This window comes from Gopherus flavomarginatus, chromosome 3, assembly GCF_025201925.1.
Source record: "Gopherus flavomarginatus isolate rGopFla2 chromosome 3, rGopFla2.mat.asm, whole genome shotgun sequence".
In the NCBI taxonomy this organism is placed as follows: Eukaryota; Metazoa; Chordata; order Testudines; family Testudinidae; genus Gopherus; species Gopherus flavomarginatus.
Genome location: NC_066619.1, coordinates 143517987 through 143540525, shown reverse-complemented (window position 1 = coordinate 143540525; position 22539 = coordinate 143517987). Strand labels below are relative to the sequence as shown.

Here is a 22539-nt window from a genome sequence, read left to right as displayed (position 1 = left end):
AATAAAAGATATTACCTATTCATCTTGCCTCTCCAGAAAAACCTATACACTAGTGCATAAGGAGCCCATATCCTACTCTCACACCAGATCCACACGATTTTACTGCAATGGGGGCCCTCCTTGGCCACAGGGAGCCTATTGGCCCCATATAATGAAGCTGGTTTCCATATGAATGTTGCTAACTAATGCTAGGGGTTATTTACAGACCGTTTTCATAGACAGTGAGATTGTTTACTAGCCATTAATAAAAGGTAGATAAGCCACAAGTTTAATAAAGTTTATTTAATCATGACTATGCTTAGGAAAATACACTCATAAAGGTTAATATAATGCAATTTAGTTTAACTTTACACTACATTTTGGACAAAAGACTTGTACATAGTTTAGGTAAAACAGGACTTGTGATCTGGTTTGTTTTACATCTATTACAAACGTGTAAAAGGTTGTCATGCACTACAGTAGATAAACAGCATGAGAAAAATTACCTTTGGTTTAATTCAGAAAATAATACAAGTATTGCACTGTAAAAGCTTCAAGCATGGTGCAACAAAACATTATAAAAATGTTTCAATGACAGCTTACAAAAGTTCGTTAGCTAGTGTAATTTTAGAAAAAAGCATATGTACATGTGAAACAATTCCATTAGCTACCTGGATTCAGTTAATATTGTATGTAAATCAGGTATCTACACCACCAAGATTCAAGTGATGTCTTGAATTTGGTTTAACACTTATCAGCTACATTATTACTCTGTTGAAATCAACAACGTTATCGGATGCTAACTGACCTGTCAGTTCAAAGGATGTACAGTTCCAGCCTAGTTTATCAAAATTCAGAAATAGCAACTATGTTACCATGGAGTACAAATTCCTGGTTATCCACTTTTTAGATTATTTCTTGTGATGGTCACTTTTTGAGTGTACATTTCCATATATGAAAGGCCCAAACACCATGTTACTCAGTATGGGATTGGAAGTGTGGGACAGCATTACATGGAAGCCTGCAGTAATCCCTCCAGCCTCATCTTAAGGTTCTGATGCCCAGAGAAGCCCTATGAGAGGGAAGAAGTACTGGCAACAAAGTATACAAAATAATTTAACTTTCTTGGAAAAGAAACACAATGTCGTACATATGTTTAAAGAGAGTTGAAAAATACATATTTTAGGATACACAAGGTAGGTTAACTAAGTTTTACACCCTATTTCAAATATTCATTAGCAACATCTAAGCATATTGTTAAGAGATGAGTGACATATTTTCACATACTTCCAAATTCTTATCTTTAGCTCTATTAAAAGCAAATCAGAAAAATGGAAATTCCAACATGGTTTCATTCTCATATCTAAAGTATTTCAAGGCAAAAAGATCACATCTCTAGTATATTTTTAAGTAGGAAGAATCCACATTTTATTTTATTTTTTATACTTAACATTAATTTTCACTTTCAAATCTTGTGATAAGGAATACTGCCTAATATAGGCATTATTCTTTTCATGGAGTCCCTGTGAGCACAAAGTAAAAAGTATTCAGCCCAGTAGCGTACAGCATTTACTTGGAGAAACATAAGTCTGCTTTTATTTAATGGCAAGTTGTTTAAATTTAATTCATGTCACTGCCATATTTTAACTTCCAGCTCAAAAACCAGGCTTGTCCAAAAAATTTATCTGAATATAATTAAAGTTCTTGAAATCTCTTGCAAGATAGTAATTGTTCTTTTAAAAAATATGAAGGTATCCATAAAACCTCTACTCGTCACTGGAATTCCCAGCCTCTGTTCAAATCCCTTACACAAGATGGTAACATTTTATATATAAAAAGATAACACACTATTAACAAGAAAGCTATAGCTAAGACTATCACAACTGGTTGTTTAGGAAGACAATTCAACTAGGTTTATTTTCTTAATGTTTTAACATAAATATAGTTGCAACTTGATCTTCAGTTGACAATGATTGTCACAGCCAAGGTAAGCACTGAACACTATCTAATCACACACAAACTCTCTATACATTATACAATTTATTTCTGTCTTGAGGGATCTCCTCCGCCCACAAATCTTTGGCCGTCCACTACCAATCTCCCCCATAAGCAGAAGCAGTGTACTGTCTTTGTTCTCTATTCATTCAAGTTGTATTTATGCACACAGATCTGCAGTTTCCAGAACTAGTTATGTCTCTAGACAAAACAAGAAGTAATCAGAATAAATACGAACTCTGCTGTCCTCTGGGGGGGGAAAAAAGCCATAGGAGTTTATTTTTCTTTCTTGGCAGAGTTCATATTTAGAGGACTTGTCACAAAAATGCCTTGGCAGATAAGCTCTCCCACTGGGGGCTCTATTCAGCTCACATTTGCATCCACAACTGCTGCTCCACAGAGGTCTAGCAAGCATTCAGGGCTGAAAAGCCAGGGAGGCTGCACTCTATCCAAGAGACATAAATGTGGATTCCCCTGCTGCAGAGATGGGTTTTTTGCCCAGTTGTTTATAATATGGCCACCAATTTATTTTCTCTTTATGTCACCTTTAACAGATCAAGGCCACTTTGTTTAATTGTTTAATTAAATCTTGAATGAATAAAGAACAGAAAAGTCTACATCTTTCCTAATTCCAGGTTTGTTGCTTACCAGTCTTCTTTTGGTGCATGGGATTTTGGATCTGGATGATCTACACTTGTATCAGTGCTACAATTAGTTTTAATCCTGTAGATTGGAAATTGCCCACATTAAAATGGAGACGAACAAAAAAAACACCAAGGTTTATAGAAATATGCAGTCGGTTTCCCTCGAGAATGAATATGTCACTTGGTGATCAGAAGTTATAAATTAATTATAATTAATACACTACAACTATTACAAATATCAAAAGTAATATTTTCATGACAAAATACAATGAAAATGTCATGAATATGGTTATTCAAAATGTTTTGAACCTGAATCAGCATCCTTTGCCCAAAAAACTATACAATTTTAAAGCTACTTAAAAAATATAACCAAACACTCCATATTTTTACCAAGTTCATGCACAACCAGTAATACCCCATGAAAACAAGAAAAGCTGTAGCAAAGAGTATCAAAGAAAACTGGCCCATGGTAAGCAACAAATCTGAAAGTTTCAAAATAAAGAAAATATTACATGAACAAAACCAAACATGCATATGTCGTGTACATATAGGGCACAAAGGCTATTCCTAAAGGATTAAACTGCATAGGTAAAAAATCAAAAAATATAATGTGCAATATTTAAGCCCTTAAAGCACAATCAAAAGTAAAGAACAAAAAAACATAACACTTGCTCCCCTCACAACTATGCCAATTACAACTACAGTTTCAATTAATATATTTACCAAGATACGGGTTCTGCCATCAAAAATTGGAAATACTACTTCCAAATTTTGGCTTACTGCTCATGATTAGAAGATTTGAAACGTATATTCAAAATTACAATTATCCTCAAATGATTATGTTTATCTCTAGACAAATTTGATTTGTTTTACAAAGTGCTCTTTTTATGAACCAGAAGCCATCTTCCTTGTAGAAAAATCTATTAATAGTTGATACGAAGATACGTTAAGATAATCGAGAAAAACTGACTGCTAAGAACAAAAAGGTTCTTATGGTTCAAAATGCATCTGAATTATGCAGGTGTAGCTATAGTCTGTTTACTAAAACTCAATTGATAAAATAATTTGTGCATAAACGAACAGACTAGAGGCTTATGCTGATTTAATAAGATACAGCCTCACATACCCTACCTACGTGCCTTCTTTAATCAAGAGATACAATAATTAATGAATTCAACGTTACTCAGAACGTTGGCAAAAGTATTTTCAACTTAAAAAAAGATAAACTAGACGCTAATTAAAGCAAACCATGTTTTAAAAAGACTACAATAACTGTACATAAACTGTGTAAGATCTTACAAACAAAAGGAAAAACTTGCCATCAAACTGAAATTTGGTTATTCCTGCCCCTTTGTTGCCTTCTCAAGATAATACACGTTCACTAAGTGGCGATTGAGGTGCTTACTGTATTCGCCTTCTTTTTTAAATGAGCGGTCACAAAAAATACACACATAGTTCTCCTTTGCAACCTTGGCCTCTGCAGCTTCCTGTGATGCTTTGTTACTTGTTTCCTCTGGCACAGACCGAGCACCATTTAACCCGGAATCATCACTTCCTTCTGACATATTGTCACTTATATCACTGCCATCATGACTGTGGATGCCTTCGTCCTCGTCAATTTCCTGAGATTCATTCACTGCCACGTTATCTGCAGATGACAAAGCCAGAGCTTCTTTAGGGTCTTGTTCACATTTTTCTGGTGATTGTGGTGGTGGTGGTCGTGCTGGTTCTTCAGCTGGCAAGTCTGTTTTAGACAGATCTACTGGATCTGGATTAGTTACAGTTTCTGTCTCACAAGTTTTCACCAGCTCCAGCTGATGCGCCAAATCTGGTAATGCATCCTTTGGCACATCTAAGTTTTGTTGAGAGGATGATGTGCTAGGAGACTCCTCAGAGCAAGTGGTCTGTTCTTTATCTGGCTGTTCTTCAACTTCTTTCTGATAAACAGTTTCTTTATTCTCCTCCTCTGAAGTGGGCATTTCTTGGTCTTTTACCTCTGGCTCTATGTTTTCATCCTGAAGCTGTGGGGGAAGTTGTCCCTGGTCCTGCACACACTCTCCATCAATAGTCTGGCTTTCCTCATCAGGAATCTGGCTGTCAATGTTCATTAACAGTGGACTAACAACAGGATCTGGCTCCTTCAGCTCGTCATTCCCATCACTGTCAGACTTCCTCTTTTTGCCCTGTTCCGGGAGAGGAGACTTTTCAGGGATTACCTCATCTTGGATCTTTTCCTGATCAAGTTTATTGCTTTTCTTACTATGCTTATTCTTCAAAGCTTTCTTTTTTCTGTTTTTCTTAAGGCAAGAGTTCAGTTTTTTAGGTCCCTCCAATTTGACTTCACTCTTTTGAGCTTCCTGACAGTTTCTGGATTTATTTTCCACTTTCTTTTTCTTTTTTGCTATTGTTTGTGTGTTATTTTCAGGATCTTGCTTAGAGGAAACTAATGCAGCCTCTGCTTTTCTTTTAGTCTTCTTTGTTTTACTTGATTTCTCTGTACTTTTGTAACTTTTAATATCTACATCCTTGTTTTCAGAAGCCGATTTACGACTCCTGGTTGTCACCTGGCCTACACAAATACTGCTGGCTGGTTTCTTTTCTTTTGGTAAGCTCTCTTTTTTCTCCACTTTTACAGCTCCCTCATTTTTCTTTTCAGATGAATCTCCTTTCATTTGCTCTTTCTCCATCTTGTCATTCACACTTTCAGAAAAGTCAGTTTCACTCTTTTTAGTCCGTAGTTTCACTTTGGAAACATCCATTGTGATATCCGAACAATCAGGATGTCTGGATTTGATGTGATACTGCAGGTTACATTTCTTGGATGCAGCATAATCACAGACAGGACAAAGGAACTGGCGTGGGTTGACATGGAGCTCTACATGCTTTTTGAAGTTACTTCGGTCAGCTGTTTTGTAGTCACAGTGTGGGCAAGTCAGAGGTTTGGGCCCATTGTGAACCTGCCTTGCATGACGAGTTACTTCATGCTGGTTTGAGGCCACATAGCTGCACTGATCACATTTAAATGGCTTCTCACCTGAGGAACGAGTGAGGAATTATGATTAACAAACATAGAAGAAACAATTATTCAACATTTTATAGGTGCATACATGAATTTAAAAAATTGTCCATGCTCCTTTGTTAAAAGTATGTCAACTTAAGAAATCCAAAATCATAATTTATAGTCACAAACACGTTCACAAAGACACCAATAACAACACAAAGAAAAGAGAAGGAAAAACAAAACAACCAAACAAGCAGTAACCACATCACACTCTGTCTATGAATACATACCGGAATAGATCATTCTATAGTAATATTAGCAAATGGAATCCATACCCAACTGGTCCATTGAATGCATTGTAGAAAAATGGAAATTAACAGGTGATGAATAATCAATCATCTTACACAAATATTTCCAAAACAGTCCAACTTTACAAATGTTTAAGATACTTTCTATCTGCACTGAAAATGAAATGGATGAAAATTGATTCTTACACATGGCAAGCAAAGCAATAAAGCACACTTTGAAAATAGATTTTTTGGAAAAAATGTCCCCCATTCAGATGATCATTACCCCTATTAATTCAATTCTCTGAATTTTTACTTTAAATATTAAAATATTACTTTGTATTAAATATAATATGCAAATCCTATTTGGTTTAGCATTTGCATGTTAGTTTTAAAAACTGAAGACCAATTCCATTCAGCGCAGTCTCTCATATCATTGCCGAAGTCCTAGGGCATCTGCATTTTTGCAGCATTTCTTGACAAGGGTGTTACAAAACATACTATCAATTGAATGCATTTACTACAGAACTACTTTGGCTTATTTCACATAAATGCAAATGTGCACAAATTTTTTTTTAGTGTAACAAGACAAGTTCAACAGTTTTGAAAAATTTACCAAAAAAAAGAATAAAAAAATCACTAACAATAAGGTAAGCTGCCATCCAGTTCTAGTGTCTTGTTATTTAATTGAGCAGTTTGCCCTAGCACCTCCTCTTTAGACTCCTTAACCTGGCAGTACCTCTTTTTATTAACTGACAAAATGTAGGTCTCTCTCAAAGATCTTCTATGTTGAGAATGCAAAGAAGTCATTTGGCTTCTTTAATGTCCTAATTCTCCTTAATTGTTCCATTTACCGCTAGTAATCCAGCAGACCAATGGCGTTCTTCAGGGCACGTCTATACTGCAATTAAAAACCAAAAAAAATTTAAAAAGCTGGCCTGTGTCACCTGACTTGGGCTCGTGGGGCTCAGGCTCAGAGGCTGTTTAACTGCAATACAGACATTCAGGCCTGGGCTGAAGCCCGTGCTCTAGGACCCACGAGGTGGGAAGGGTCCCAGATTTCAGACTCCAGCCCGAGCCCGACCAGCCACATTGCAGTTAACCAGCCCCCTAGCCCGAGCCCAAGTCAGACACATGGGCCAGCTGTGAGTGTTTCACTGCAGTCAGAGGGCTCTCCTGCTTCTGATATACTTAAACCATTTTCTTAATTGTTTTGGTATCTTTGGCTATTTGTTTTTCAAATGCCCATTTAGCCCTCTAATTTCCGTCTTAAATTTAACTTGTCCTAATTTCACTCTATTGGCTTCACCCAGGCTGCATTTCAGTTTTCTGAAAGGTATCTGTTTGGCTTTAATAACTTCCGGTCCTTTGCTATTTAATCACTCTGGGGTTTGGTTTTGTCTTTTGCTTTCCCCTTTCCCTGTTTGTTTAGAGCTCTGCATGTTTTCTGTGTCACTCTTAGGATATAATTAAGTTGTCTTCCTTGCTGAGTCTAAGGATTTTAATTTCCTCACTTCTGACTTTAGAATCTTTTTAATATTGTTTATATCACAATAGCACCTTAGAACACCAAGCATAGACCAGAGCTGTGCTGCTTTTTGGGGTTGTTTTTCTTTTTTTTTTTTTTTTTAGTCCCCCCTTTAATCCTCCTTTCACAAGTTTAACCTCACAGTCCTAGTGTTTGGTATAGTATAATCCCTTCCCTGAGGATCCTGAACTTAATTACACGATTATCACCAATAATCAGTGGAGTAACTATATTTTATAGTGTTGTGTGCTCTAGAATTATTTGTTCCAGCTGCTTAAAGTGCTCAGAAATTGCTTCTTTAAACCATGTCAAGACATGGTATTAACAAGAGTGTTGAATTTAAGACACATTGCCCTGTTCCACTCGGCTCTGGTGAGGCCTCACTGAAGTACTGTAATCAATTTGGGGGTTACACTTCAGGAGCAATGGGGACAAACTACAGAGAGTCCAGAGGAGAGCAACAAAAATGATAAAACAGTTTAGAAAACCTGACCTATGAGAAAAGGTTAAAAAAAATGGGCATGTTTACTCTTGAGAAAGAAAAGAAAGACTAAGAGGGGAATCTGGTAACAGTCTTCAAATATATTCTGAGCTGTTATAAAGAGGATGGTGTTCTCCATGCCCACTGAAGGTAAGAAAAGAAGCAATGCGCTTAATCAGCAGCAAGGGAGATTCAGGTTAGATATTAGGAAAAACTATCTCAGTATATTTAAACTCTGGAATAGGCTTCCAAGAGAGGTTCTAGAATCCCAGTCATTGGAGGTGACCCTAAAGTCTATGAGTCTATGAGGTTTTTAAGAACAAGTTGGACAAACACCTGTCAGAGATAGGCTAGGATTACTTGGTCCTGCCTCAGTAAGCAAGGGGCTGGACTAGATGATCTATCACAGTCCTTTCCAACCCTACATTTCTAGGATTCTTTGACATACGGCCACTTATATGAAAATAGTTGCATATGCTATTGCTGCTTTATTAGACTTAGTTGCCTCTTTCATCTCTTTCAACATTGCACACACAGTATTTTGTTCCTGGTCTGGAGGCCAGTAACATAATCTGACTACTATATTTATATTCTTCTAATTTAGGATTTGGATCCTGCCCTCATTACTCAGACACGAGTCACAATTAAGGCAATAGGGATAGTGTAGGTTGAATTCCCATTGAGGTTTTCCTAGACTTGTGCTTGTGGCTATCACCTCATTAAAATAGTAAATGCTGCCATTTCACAAACAGGATTGGTAAAAGAGAGACCAAACACAATTATAACAGGTTACTGAGAACACAAACATGACTTTACCAACAGGGAAATAAATGACAGTGACAATTACCATATTGGCCTTAAATCCTAGGGCATATTACTGTGTAAACATTTTCTGCAATTTTTTTTGTGATACTGTGCATAAAAGTTAAACAAGTCATTTTCTTACAGTAAGTGGACATGACCATGACAGATTTCTTTTAATTACCAAGCATAAATTAACTATTCTCTCAGAATTGCTGAAACAGATATACATTAGATATCACAGGCTAGATCCTCACCTGGTGTGCATTGTCACAGCTTCACGGACTTCAACTGAGGGTATGGCTACACTTGAAATTTCAAAGCGCTGCCGCGGCAGCGCTGCTGCAGCAGCGCTTTGAAGTGTGAGTGTGATCGGAGCGCCAGCGCTGGGAGAGAGCTCTCCCAGCGCTGCACGTAAACCACATGCCTTACGGGTGTAGCTTGCAGGCAGCTCCCGGTGCTGCGGCACTGATTACACTGAGGCTTTACAGTGCTGTATCTTGCAACGCTCAGGGGGGTGTTTTTTCACACCCGAGTGAGAAAGTTGCAGCGCTGTAAAGTGCCAGTGTAGCCAAGCCCTGAGCTATGACAATTTACACAAGCTGAGGATCTGTTCCCAAAAACTTCATCCTATTGCTCCTGAACCTATATCATGTCTTAAAAAGCACAAAGGAATGAAGGTACTCTTCCAAGCCTTGGAATGTACCTTGTATAGCAATGGAAAACTATGTATTCCTTCCTTGCAACTTTTAATAGTAATACTTTGCACTTGACTTGTATAGCCTCTTTCATTTAAGGATCTCAACCACTTTTCAAATGAAGCTTGACATCATCACTTTTAAGCTTGCCATCTTTAAGTAAACCAATAATGGTGGTAGGCAGGTAGTCTCTTTTATTTTCAAATAACATTAATTTACAAATGCAAAAATTATCATGGTCTTCTTTTTCCTGTCCCAGAGATAACCATTTTACCTACTTTTTCAAAATCTATCCACCTTAACCAAAGCTTCACAATGTAACCCCAAACGTTTTTTTATAGGACAAGATATTAACACTTTTTGCATGTCACTTTATACATAGTAAAGAGAGTGAAGTAAGAACAGGCAGCATTTGAGTAAAACTGCTTAATTTGACAATCTGATTCTAATGGTCCATCCCAAGTAGGAAACCCCTAGGATACCAGATGTCCTGTTCTTTAGTCAACAGGGCCTGTTTGAATTGCACAAGATAAAAAATGTCCTCTTAAAAAGCTAGATTATTTTCATTATGATCGTTGAAGCTCGGACAACACTAAACAAATTTAATAAATATTTCTATGGAATAAACCAAAAAGTCACAAGCTTATTTCTCGGTTACTGTGATTACTGCCTTTTTACCAACCTGAATGAGTTCGCATGTGTCTGGTTAAATGAGTCTTCTGAGAACTTGAATAGGGACACATAGCACATTGATAGGGACGCTCTCCTGCAAAAACAAACAGTGAATTCAAATAAAAACAAAACATGGTAAGTTCAAATAAAAGCCCCACACTGCCCTAGTGATGTAGCAATGCCAACAAAAGCCCCAGTGTAGGCACAGCTATGCTGATCGAAGAGGGTGTCTGTTGACATAGCTAACTTCATTCAGAGAGAAAAACTCCTTCTGTAGGTGTAGACTACGTGTACACTATAGGGCTACATGGTATAGTCTCTGTAGGGCAGATGCACCCTGGGTGTCCCCAGTGCCTTGTTCATTTTTAGGTTAACCTACTTTCCAGATAAACAAACCTAAAATGCATTTGCTATTCTGGATTAACTTCATTTGCAGAGAAACGCTAGCACAAGGAAAGCCCTTAGTGAAGAGAAGGCAGTTTTAGTATTAACATGGGTTAAGCAGGTCAAGGTAAATCGTAGGCTCCCAACCGGTGTTTACTTGGACCTGGAAAACACATGAAAGTTACATGCTTCCTTGTCTTCACTAGGATTTTAAGAACACATCTTTTTCCTAGTATGGACACATCCAAGGGCGGTAGGAGAGGGTCCAGGGATAGGGTTGAGATTGTTTTGGAGTTTCTGCGGCTTAGTCTATGCTGGAAAATCCACACCCCTGAGCAACGCAGTTAAACTGACCAAACTCCTGGTGTAGACAGCACTATGTTGATGGGAGGGCTTCCCGCATCAACATAGTACCACCTCTCAGGGAAGGGGAATAACTACGCCGATGGGAGAACCTCTCCCATTGGGGTAAGTAGCATCTTCACTAAGCACTGCAGCCGTGCCACTGCAGCACTGTATGTGTAGACAAGCCCTTTAACTAAGCTTCTTCCTCCCACCAATCCAATTATACAATCACTGTTAACTAGATCAGCAGCTGAAAGAAAAATTCCTCCCTAAAACATTTTAATCTCCCTCCTTAAAAAGTTAATTCTTCCCCACTTAAAACAATGTGGGAGATTTATGCCAGACAAATACAATGAAATTAAGGGAGGGGTGGCTCTACTGTTGTAAAGTGGTACTTGTGTTTTTAAATGCCTCCTCCAAGCAGGTGAGACTTTCTTTCCAATCTGAATATTCATGACCAAAGATCCTAGTCTGTTTTAGTTTGAGTCACTGCTTGTTACCAGTGCTTTTCGTTTCATAGTCTTGATTTAATGACAAATGTAAAATTCAGAAATATTGCACTTTTAGATAACTTTAAAGGGGGTGCAGCAATTTAAATAATTGATTTAACTTACAGGCAAATGCAGGAACACTGAAAGCCCAGGTATGGAGGTTGGGTTTTGCTGTAGGTATACGCGCACCTGGGCTAGGCTATCCCCGGATGCTCTGACCCTGGTGCCAATCACTGTGCAACAAAGGCATACCCTTTGTTTCTGTATAAAACAGTGAAAGGTACTATAGACTTCCAATATATTAGCAAAGTAATGGCAAACTCTCTTATGGACGCACACCAAAATTTTAAAAAAACAGTAGCCTAAAAAGGCAGGCACTTACGGGTGGAATTTTCAAGAGAACCTTAAGTGACTCAGAGTTTGTCTGCACAGCTCCAGAGACTGTAGGGTACACACACTCTGTAGGGATGTAAACTGCAGAGCCTTGTAATGCAGCGGGTCTCAAACTGTGGGTCAGGACCCCAAAGTGGATCACAACTCCATTTTAATGGGGTCACCGGGGCTGGCGATAGACTTGCTGGGGCCCAGGGCTGAAGCCCATGCCCAAACCCCACCACCTGGAGCTGAAGCCAATGCCTAAGGGCTTCAGCCCTGAGTGGCAGGGCTCAGGTTACAAGCTCCCCGTCTGGGGCAGCAGGGCTCAAGCAGGTTCAGGCTTCAGTCCACCCTCCTGGGATCGTGTAGTAATTCTTGTTGTCAGAGGGGGTTGCAGCGCAATGATGTTTGAGAACCCCTGCATAACGTGTTGTGCTCTGTGTATAGACGTTGCTGGTGCATTCTATACCTGGGCTGTAGGCTAAAGCCCCAGTGCCGCTTTCACTCTGTAGTGTGAATGCAAGCTAAACTAAGTGCTGATAGTCCTCCAGTGCTTTCCCACAATGACCCTAACATGCCCACTCACTCACACACACTCCCACAGAGCTGCTCAGCTTACCACAGCTGAACCATGGGATATGACCGCAGAAGTCCTAAGAGCACAGCACCAGAGCGGACATGGTAACTCAGGTAGGGCTTTGCCATGTGGCTGCTCACTCTTGAACTAGGCTAACCTAGATGCCCACTCCCAAATTAACTATGCAGTGAAGACATTCACTTCAATCTGAAAACCTGACAGAGACATAATGCCTGATCAAAGCATTTCAGCTCTCTTGATGCATGAAGGTTCAATACGTGGGAAGGCAGTGGTGATTGCAAATACAGCAGCTCATTTGTGTATCAATTTTGTATCTGAGTTTGTGTTGTTCTTACAATAAGGATGATTATCAGTCCTTGGACTCATCTTTTTCATCATACAGGAGCATTATAAGTGTGAAACTAATTAGCAGAAAAAAATCTATATGCAAAATCTGTAACTCTACTTACAATTAGGAAACTAATTTAAGAAATAACATCCACTTCAGCAATTTAAGACTTAAATGGAAAGTAAAGAACTAGTAACATCAAAATAAAATCTCTTACGTAGAAGATTTAAATATTATTGTAAAAGCTACATAAGAGGGCTTCAATTAGAGTGTTATCATAACAACAGTGAGTTTAAGAAATGGGCAGCAACCTAAAGACACTGAGACTGTAACAAATCAGAGTTTTAAACAAAAGACAAAACAGCTGCGTAGCAATCAACATAGATTGTTTAGCCTGGCTGGCAGCAAACCCAAAACTAACTACTTCTTCAATTCAGCTTCCTTCCATCTCACACGCATACCCCTCATTTCCAATAAAATAGATATATCTCAAACAAATCAGACCAGGGCCTCACTGACAAGCCCATTTTAAGATATTAAGACCTAGTGAAGGAAGCAACTACCTAGGCTGGATGTTTCATAATGCACTGTAAATACAAAGTTCAGTTTTAACCAGCAATAAGGACACTTTTAAGTAAAGAACCATATGTACAGACTGCCACAGTTACTCAAAAAACCAAAAGAAACCTTTCTTCTATTTGTTTTATTTGATTTTTTTAAAATAGCTTCCCTGTTTGATTTATTGGTGAACTAGTGGCAAACATTTGTCAATACAAAACATTTAATGAAATCGTAAATCCAAATACTGGCAAACAAGTCCTTGTACCACAGCATGAAAAATGATCAAGGCTCATTTCTTCTTTTGATTATTTATTTCTCTCTGAAATATTATAACTGCTGTTACTGTGTAGTACTGTCCACCCCAAATGCAGCTATCAACTAAATGCTGTCTTGAAAGGCTTTTGCTTTTGGGTTAGATCCTATAAAATGCTGAGCACTCTTATCTCAATGAGAGCTTTTGAGAGTTTATCAGAGTGATAAACTGACTCAGCTGACTGCAGCATCCAAACAAAAGTGGAGAAACTTTGAAGAGCCATCATTAACCAGAAATCAAAACAATTTTTAAAAATGAATTAAAAGTAGTTTCAGGAAACTCCACTTGATCTTTAGCCCCACTGCCTATTTTAGTGATTTTACAATCATATTTTCTAATTTCTAAAAAATAAGTTTTCCCTCTCCTAATGATCTTTGAAAGACCCACACCAACAAAAGCAGAAACTGACTAACTACAGGGAAGATGGTGAAACTGACGATACACAAAATGCTGTCAAATGCACAAAATAAACTAAAAGACAGGAAGGTATTGTTTTTTTCCCCAATCTCTTTCAGTTACAACCATCTTAGGTATGTAGTAGTGTTGTAGCCATATCGGTCCCAGGATTTTAGAAAGACAAGGTGGGGGAGATAATATCTTTAATTGGACCAACTTCTTGTTGTGAGAGAGCATGAAACCTTGTCTCTCTCACCAAGAGAAGTTAGTCCAATAAAAGATATTACCTCACTCACCTTGTTTCTCTAATAATCTTAGGTGTGATTTTAAAAAGAGTAATTAAAGTATTTGCAGACAGAAGTGTGATATTTTTTAAGCTGATGGTGTCCTCTAAACAAGATACTTCTATCTGGCAGATATGAGTCCATTTTAACATAAATAAAAAACTAAGGGCACAGACTAATGCAGGCTGGCACTGTACAAGCTTCTCCATGTAGCTTCACCACTGTACCTCAGTCTTTACCTGCAAATCTCATAACTCCAGTCATGGACTTCTAAACAGAGATTCCAAACTATGAAGGACTGTGTAGGAGATTAAGACGAAGCCACTAAAACCATTTTACTTGAGTTAGAAACACAAAGAGAAATTCTCTATGCACTTTGCTCAGCCAGCACAGTCTGCGCAGTAGGAAGAAGGAGGAGGGGGGCCAGACCCGGCCAACTGGAAGATGTGATGATTGAGTCTCTCTCTCTGAGGTAATCTCCACCGGCCGGAATTTAAAGCTGCCCCCAGGAGGAGTGACCACACTGCCAACTAACCCAGCCACATGTGAATCCCCTTCTGTGTCACAGGAGCAGAGAAAGAATTTTATCCCATTATCCCAGGAGTGAATCTGGCCAATCAAACACCAATTGTGATTAAACATAAAGCTGGTAGCACTGGCAGCCATTTTGCCAAAAAGTAACAGCACTTGTGACATTGACAGCATAGGAGCCCAATGTAAGAGATTTGGAAAGTGGTTGCTCATGCTTAAGAATATCTTGTTAAAATAGCCAAAATATTTAGACCAAGTTCTGTCCTGCCCTACACCTGGAGCCACTTCACAGAAATTCCTGGGATTGCATTTAGTGCAAGGCAAAATGAGGCCCTAATTTTTTTTTTCAGACTGTTAGTAGCAGATTGGAAACTGGTTCAAAATCTCTCACATGGGACTCCTGCGTGTTAACAAATGGGGTACCTATTTCTTTTGGATACTGCAGCGTAGGGAACCACAGAAATATCTGAGCCCCAGATACAGTAACTAAGGGGTCACACATGTCATAGCTTCAGTAGGCCCAGCTCTTTGTACACACCAGGGATTCCTGGCAGACCTCCATTCCCCCACAAGCTCCCTGTGGGCCACCCTTCCATCTATGTTAGGGACTCTCTGCAACCCACTTACTCTCCGCCTCATGCCACAGCTCTGTTCCCCCATCCCTCCTCATACCATACCATTCTTGCATCCCATCAGGGGTTTTGTATGACGCCCCTATTCCCAACCCCCAACCCAAGACTCTGTGTACACCCCTGTTCCGTCCATACCAGCATTCCCCACCTGCCCCTGCCATGGCTCTGCAAGCCTTCCCCTGCATTATTACTTCTCTTCTTTCTGTCTGGGAGGTAAGAAATTCAGGGTGTCAACATGTTGAAATCTATTGGGAGAATGAGCAGAGGAATGAAACTGGGGTATTGTTATGTCAGAAGGTGTTAACTCAGGGGTTCTCAAACTGGGGGTCGTGACTCGTCAGAGTGTCACAAGGTTATTATATGGGGAGTCGCAAGCTGTCAGCCTCCACCTCAAACACCACTTCACCTCCAGCATTTATAATAGTGTTAAACGTTTTAAAAAGTGTTTTTAATTTATAAGGGGGGTTGCACTCAGAGGCTTGGTGTGTGAAATGGGCCACCAAAACAAAAGTTTGAGAACCAGTGTTAACTGGTATTAACCAGTACCTTGAGCTACAATTGCAATTGCAGGGGTGCCTGAAGCTGTGGCACCGCTACACAGACAGCAGGTCTTCTGTGTGTCCCCAATTTTCCCCCAATGGTTTTCCAATTTTCCCCAAAATCAACAGGATTCTGCCCATTGATTCTGAGAACACTCCCTGAAATTCTGGAATTAATTGGATATGGGGTTCAAAAGTTACCCCATTACATCCAAACAGAGAAACGCCATCAAGTTAAGTGGAAAGTCGCACAAGCTTGGCCAACTAAGATTAATGTAGTTACAGTGGATTCTGCTCTTAACCTCTCAGCAGGGTTCGTAGTTGCTCAAGGTTTGGGAGTAGGGGAGTTTTATTTCTGTGTGTGTATATGAATTCCTTGTTTTCTATTATAGAAATTGAATGTGAAAATGATCAAGTTTTGTCTCACCCTTAGGACAAAGTTTTCAAAGGCACCTGAGTCGCACAGGCCCTTTGAAAACTTTACCCTTAGTCTGATGTCAATTTTGTTGGTTTTTTTTTTTAAGGCAGCTGGCCTGAACTTTGCAGGTCCAGAAATTCTAAAGGTAATGAACCACTTTTAAATATATATTCATGCTCTGTTCAGGATAATGTGTTTTTTAGACTGCTGGGCTGAGCAAAATGGATACAATACTCTTAATCTCCCCTTGGAAACACTGGATGTGTTTTCTCAGGCCTACAAAGTGCAGTTTACATCAAGTATGGGTTTCCATGTAGTTGGAAGCTAACCTGGTAATATTCTATGACTACAACAGTCAAACAGAGAGCCTACATGACTACAACAGTCAAACAGAGAGCCTTATCAGGGTGGAGCAAATCTTGCAAATACAAGAATCTCACTTTTATATATTTAGTATACTTCCCCCCCGCACCAATATTCCTACTCATATACAGATGAAAGACTTACCTGTATGAGTTCGAATATGTTGAATATAATTGTTCTTCCTATCTGAAAAATAGGAGCACTGGGAGCATGTGTATACCTTCCTAGGAAAATGATTTCTTAGATGTTTCTTCCAATGATATTCACTGACTGTAGTATAAGTGCATATGGTGCACTTGTAGACTCTCTCATTTTCTCCTGCTTTGTTGTGGTGTTTCAAGTGAGCCAGATAGTGATCATATCTGTTAGTGTTATAGCCACAACGATCACAACGAATAGGCCCCTTAGAGAAATCTGCCTCTTCTGTGGTACAAGAATCAGATTCTTTGACCTGGACTTGCTTCTCTGCATTTTCTTCTACAATGAATTTTTTGGCACTGTGAACCCTAATGTGATGCACAAACTCTTCCTCGCACTCTGCCTCATACTGGCATGGTTTGCAACGAAATGGCTTGCTCTTCAAGCTTTTACATTTGTCCTCCACACTCTCCGGAGTATCTGGTGCTTCCAATGGGAGGTCCTTGTCCAGACTGCAAGTCTCAGGAGTAGGGCAAACAGCTGGACCTTGGGTTTCCACACTAGGAATTTCAAGAGCCCCTAATTCCATGTTTTCAGGTTCATCAGGGTCACTGTCCACTCCCTGTGTATCTTCCACACCCTCTCCATCACTGTCTGAAAAGTTGTTGTCACCTACAGTTGTCAATTCAGCCATTTGCCTTTCTTCTCCAACCAGGTAATCACAGCAGCTGCCATTAACTTCTCCTGTCAAGGCCACATTTGCCAACATAATAAGCTGAGGGGCTGCCAGTTCAGCTTTGGAAAGGTCATGCAAATCATACATGTCGTTAGACAATGCCATACTGATGTTAGCATTGCCAGCAAATAGGCTGTTCCCACCAGACTGCCCCAGCACCTGAGTTGCCATAACAGCAATTCTGTCAAAAAAACAAAAACAAAAAAACAGCACCAGTAAAAATCTAACAATTACAAATATAAAACATCCATGTTGTACTACCCAAAACTAAGAGTGTACTTCAGAAATATATGAAAATCTATCGAAGATGGTCAATTATTAAATACAAATAGGAGAATAAAAACAAAAAGATTTGGTGAGTTATCTCTTCCTTAGATTAGATAAATATTTTCTTTTATGAACTGAGCAAATACTAATTCATTTTTCTATGAACTCACCCTCTAAAAAATCTGCTTTAAATTTTATTTCTTTAAAAAAAATTACTTTAACTATAATCTAAAACAAATTATTAATTGCTTTACACTATCACAAGACACATTAGCGTTATAAAATATTATTCATTGCTGAACTAAATTTCGAATGTCTAAAGATATATTTCTGAATCCCTTCTCCTGCCCGCTCTCATTCAAAGCTGGAAGGCATGTATCCCCATACTGGGATACCCTGTTTGCAAAGAGACTCATTTTGCATCTGCTTTCACAAAAAAATCTGAAAACTCTTTCTGAACTTTAGAAAAGTGATGTGAAGCTTGTGAGAAATTGGGAGAGAGCTCTCTTTCTAGTTTTACTTGTCTTGTGAATCCAAAAGCTTTGGCAACTTAAAAGCCATGCTGTGCCTCCATTACCTAGGCAGCCATGTCTTACAAAGTGGAAGACTGTGATAGTGGTCAATGTAATTGAATTTGGTGTGGACTCATCACAACTTCCAGACGACTAGAGCTATTGACAAGTTAATCAGTTTTGTTAATTTCTTCAAGGCCTCTTTAATATCAGAGGCCTATAACAATTACAATGAAGGTGATTTCTGTTGGGTTAAAGACCAAGGAGGAATACAGAAGTTTCGTTCACCATATTAAAAAGCAACGTTACTATCAACAACTTTTCCGGATTCGGCCTACTTTGAATGCTGCTGGGGGGCAAACATCAAAAGCTGCATTTTTCCAAGCAACAAATGCCTTTACTTTCAGAGCCAGGCACCCTTCCCAGTGCCATTTGGCTTCTCAAAGAGCCAAGCCAGCTCTGCTCGGCGGCGGCTTTCAGCCGGAACCAGATGCAATCTGCTGCCATTGCACAACACCTCCCCTCGCTCGCACCCCAGCCCCGGGAAGTACCGTGGCTATCCGGGGCCCCAGAGCAGCACGACGGCCCCGCTTGCTCTCTGAAGCCTGGCGTGTCCGCCTCCGCGGGGCCAGGCCCAGCAGGCGGCCGAGCCGCCGGGCTCCGCAGGCAGGGCCGGGCCGGGCCGGGCCGGGGGGGCGGCCCGCTCCCGGATTCCTGCGTGTGGCGGTGCCAGCAGCACCGGCGGCGGCTGCATTCCACAAACAGGCATTCGGCCATTTTCCCCGAGACCCGACACAAAGCCGCTCCCGTCCCCCGCGGCCCCGCTCACCCCGCCGCGCCCCCCACCCCGCCGCGGCCGGCGGCTGCTTCCCCTTCCCCGCGCGATCGCTCCGCGGCCCCCGCCCGGCCCCTGCCTTCCCCGCGCCCCGGCCCAAGGTCACGCCCCCCCGCCAGCCACGGAGACCCAGGCCCGGCCGCGGGCAGGAAATCGCTGTCCAGCCTCCCGGGCCGCGCGGCCTGGGGCTCCCGGCGGCGCCGAGCCCCTTCCGGGGCACCCCCGCCCGCCTGGCCGGCTGCTTCAGGACCAGCGGCCCGAGCAGCTCCGCCGGGCGCAGCGCGGGAGGGGCCCCGGCCCCTTAGCCTTGGTGCTGATCCCCCGCCCCGGCCGGGCCTGGCCGCCCCGCCGGGCTGCCTCGCCGCAGATCAGCCCTGGACAGCGCCTCTGGCTCCCCGCGCCGCCCGGCCGGCCCGCTCCCCGCGGCGCTCACCGGCGGGGCCGGGCCGCCGCCCGCCCGGGCTCTGCCCTGCTCCCGAGGGCTGGGGGGCCGGGCTCAGGGCACGGGGCGGCCGCGAGTCTCCTGCGGGCGGCGGGAGGCGCCGCGCATTCCAGCACACCCCGCGCCGCAGCGCCGCCAGCGCCGCCCGGCACCGCCCCGCCCCGCCCGCCGGGCCCCCCCGCCCCCGCGGCACCGCCCCGCCCCCGGGGGTGCCGGGACATGGGGGGTGGGGGGTGTTCCGGCCCCGCCGGGGAGCTGGGGGGTGATGGATGGGGGTGAGGGGGGAGATGTGCGGGTGATCGATGGAACTGTGTGTGTGTGGGGGGGTGATGGATGGGGGTGAGGGGGGGAGATGGGGTGATCGATGGAACTGTGTGTGTGGGGGGGGATGTATGGGGTGAGGGGGGGGAGATGTGGGGGTGATCGATGGAACTGTGTGTGTGAGGGGGGGATGTATGGGGTGAGGGGGGGAGATGTGGGGGTGATCGATGGAACTGTGTGTGTGTGGGGGGGATGTATGGGGTGAGGTGGGGAGATGGGGTGATCGATGGAACTGTGTGTGTGGGGGGGATGTATGGGGTGAGGGGGGGAGATGTGGGGGTGATCGATGGAACTCTGTGTGGGGGGGGGATGTATGGGGTGAGGGGGGGAGATGTGGGGGTGATCGATGGAACTGTGTGTGTGGGGGGGCGGTGATGGATGGGGGTGAGGGGGGGAGATGTGGGGGTGATCGATGGAACTGTGTGTGTGGGGGGGATGTATGAGGTGAGGGGGGAGATGTGGGGGTGATCGATGGAACTGTGTGTGTGGGGGGGATGTATGGGGTGAGGTGGGGAGATGGGGTGATCGATGGAACTGTGTGTGTGTGGGGGGGATGTATGGGGTGAGGGGGGGAGATGTAGGGGTGATCGATGGAACTGTGTGTGTGAGGGGGGGATGTATGGGGTGAGGTGGGGAGATGGGGTGATCGATGGAACTGTGTGTGTGTGGGGGGGGATGTATGGGGTGAGGGGGGAGATGTGGGGGTGATCGATGGAACTGTGTGTGTGGGGGGGGATGTATGGGGTGAGGGGGGGAGATGTGGGGGTGATCGATGGAACTGTGTGTGGGGGGGGATGTATGGGGTGAGGGGGGAGATGTGGGGGTGATCGATGGAACTGTGTGTGTGTGGGGGTGATAGATGGGGGTGAGGGGGGAGATGTGCGGGTGATCGATGGAACTGTGTGTGTGTGAGGGGGGGATGTATGGGGTGAGGTGGGGAGATGGGGTGATCGATGGAACTGTGTGTGTGTGGGGGGGTGATGGATGGGGGTGAGGGGGGAGATGTGCGGGTGATCGATGGAACTGTGTGTGTGTGGGGGGGTGATGGATGGGGGTGAGGGGGGAGATGTGCGGGTGATCGATGGAACTGTGTGTGTGTGGGGGGGGTGATGTATGGGGTGAGGGGGGGAGATGTGGGGGTGATCGATGGAACTGTGTGTGTGGGGGGGGGTGATGTATGGGGTGAGGGGGGAGATGGGGTGATCGATGGAACTGTGTGTGGGGGGGGATGTATGGGGTGAGGGGGGAGATGTGGGGGTGATCGATGGAACTGTGTGTGGGGGGGGGGGATGGATGGGGTGAGGGGGGAGATGTGGGGGTGATCGATGGAACTGTGTGTGTGGGGGGGGTGATGGATGGGGGTGAGGGGGGAGATGTGGGGGTGATCGATGGAACTGTGTGTGTGTGGGGGGGTGATGTATGCGACTGTAGGGCGTTGATGTTGAGGTGGGAGTGATGGGGTTGTGGGGTGGGAGTGGGGGTGATAGGGACCTGCAGGGTGAGGTGAGAGGATGTGGGGTGATTGATGGGGCTGTGGGGTGGGTGAGGGGGTGATAGGGACCTGCAGGGTGAGGTGAGAGGATGTGGGGTGATTGATGAGGATGTGAGGTGGGAGTGGGGGTGATAGGACCTGCAGGATGAGGTGAGAGGATGTGGGGTGATGGGGATGTGGGGTGGGTGAGGGGGTGATAGGGACCTGCAGGGTGAGGTGAGAGGATGTGGGGTGATTCATGGGGTGTGGAGTGGGTGAGGGGGTGATAGGGACCTGCAGGGTGAAATAAGAGGATGTGGGGTGATTGATGGGGCTGTGGGGTGGGTGAGGGGGTGATAGGGACCTGCAGGGTGAGGTGAGAGGTTGTGGGGTGATTGATGGGGATGTGGGGTGGGAGTGCAGGTGATAGGACCTGTAGGGTGAGGTGAGAGGATGTGAGATGATGGGGATGTGCGGTGGGTGAGGGGGTGATAGGGACCTGCAGAGTGAGGTGAGAGGATGTGGGATGATGGGGATGTGGGGTGGGTGAGGGGGTGATAGGGACCTGCATGGTGAGGTGAGAGGTTGTGGGGTGATTGATGGGGATGTGGGGTGGGAGTGCGGGTGATAGGACCTGCAGGGTGAGGTGAGAGGATGTGGGATGATGGGGATGTGGGGTGGGTGAGAGGGTGATAGGGACCTGCAGGGTGAGATAAGAGGATGTGGAGTGATTCATGGGGTGTGGAGTGGGTGAGGGGGTGATAGGGACCTGCAGGGTGAAATAAGAGGATGTGGGGTGATTGATGGGGCTGTGGGGTGGGTGAGGGGGTGATAGGGACCTGCAGGGTGAGGTGAGAGGTTGTGGGGTGATTGATGGGGATGTGGGGTGGGAGTGGGGGTGATAGGACCTGTAGGGTGAGGTGAGAGGATGTGAGATGATGGGGATGTGCGGTGGGTGAGGGGGTGATAGGGACCTGCAGGGTGAGATGGCAGGATGTGGGGTGATTAATGGGGCTGTGGGGTGGGTGAGGAGGTGATAGGGACCTGCAGGGTGAGGTGAGAGAATGTGGGGTGATTGATGGGGTTGTGGGGTGGGTGAGGGGGTGATAGGGACCTGTAGGGTGAGGTGGGAGGATGTGGAGGAGGATTGTGAGGTGCGCGAGTGTGAGGGGG

The 22539-nt window shown here is 43.6% G+C and overlaps 1 protein-coding gene across 1 annotated transcript; it reads right to left on the bottom strand.

Moving 5' to 3' along the window:
• Positions 1–263: 263 nt before the first annotated feature.
• On the bottom strand, positions 264–19657 carry REST (RE1 silencing transcription factor). The gene is made up of 4 exons (XM_050948237.1): positions 19566–19657; positions 16789–17699; positions 10097–10180; positions 264–5652 (listed from the first exon to the last, which is right to left on the bottom strand). The coding sequence occupies exons 2-4, from the start codon at positions 17687–17689 to the stop codon at positions 3956–3958; spliced, it is 2682 nt and encodes an 893-aa protein (XP_050804194.1). The 5' UTR covers positions 17690–17699; positions 19566–19657; the 3' UTR covers positions 264–3955.
• Positions 19658–22539: the final 2882 nt, after the last annotated feature.

What these genes read in the sequence shown, in the direction of transcription:
- REST (XM_050948237.1), bottom strand. Translation starts at nt 17,689, where the DNA reads ATGGCAACTCAGGTGCTGGGGCAGTCTGGTGGGAACAGCCTATTTGCT. An exon ending in ACATATTCGAACTCATACAG is followed by an intron (nt 10,181 to 16,788) that starts GTAAGTCTTTCA and finishes TTGTTTTTGCAG; the next exon opens with GAGAGCGTCCCTATCAATGT. An exon ending in ACACATGCGAACTCATTCAG is followed by an intron (nt 5,653 to 10,096) that starts GTTGGTAAAAAG and finishes CTCGTTCCTCAG; the next exon opens with GTGAGAAGCCATTTAAATGT.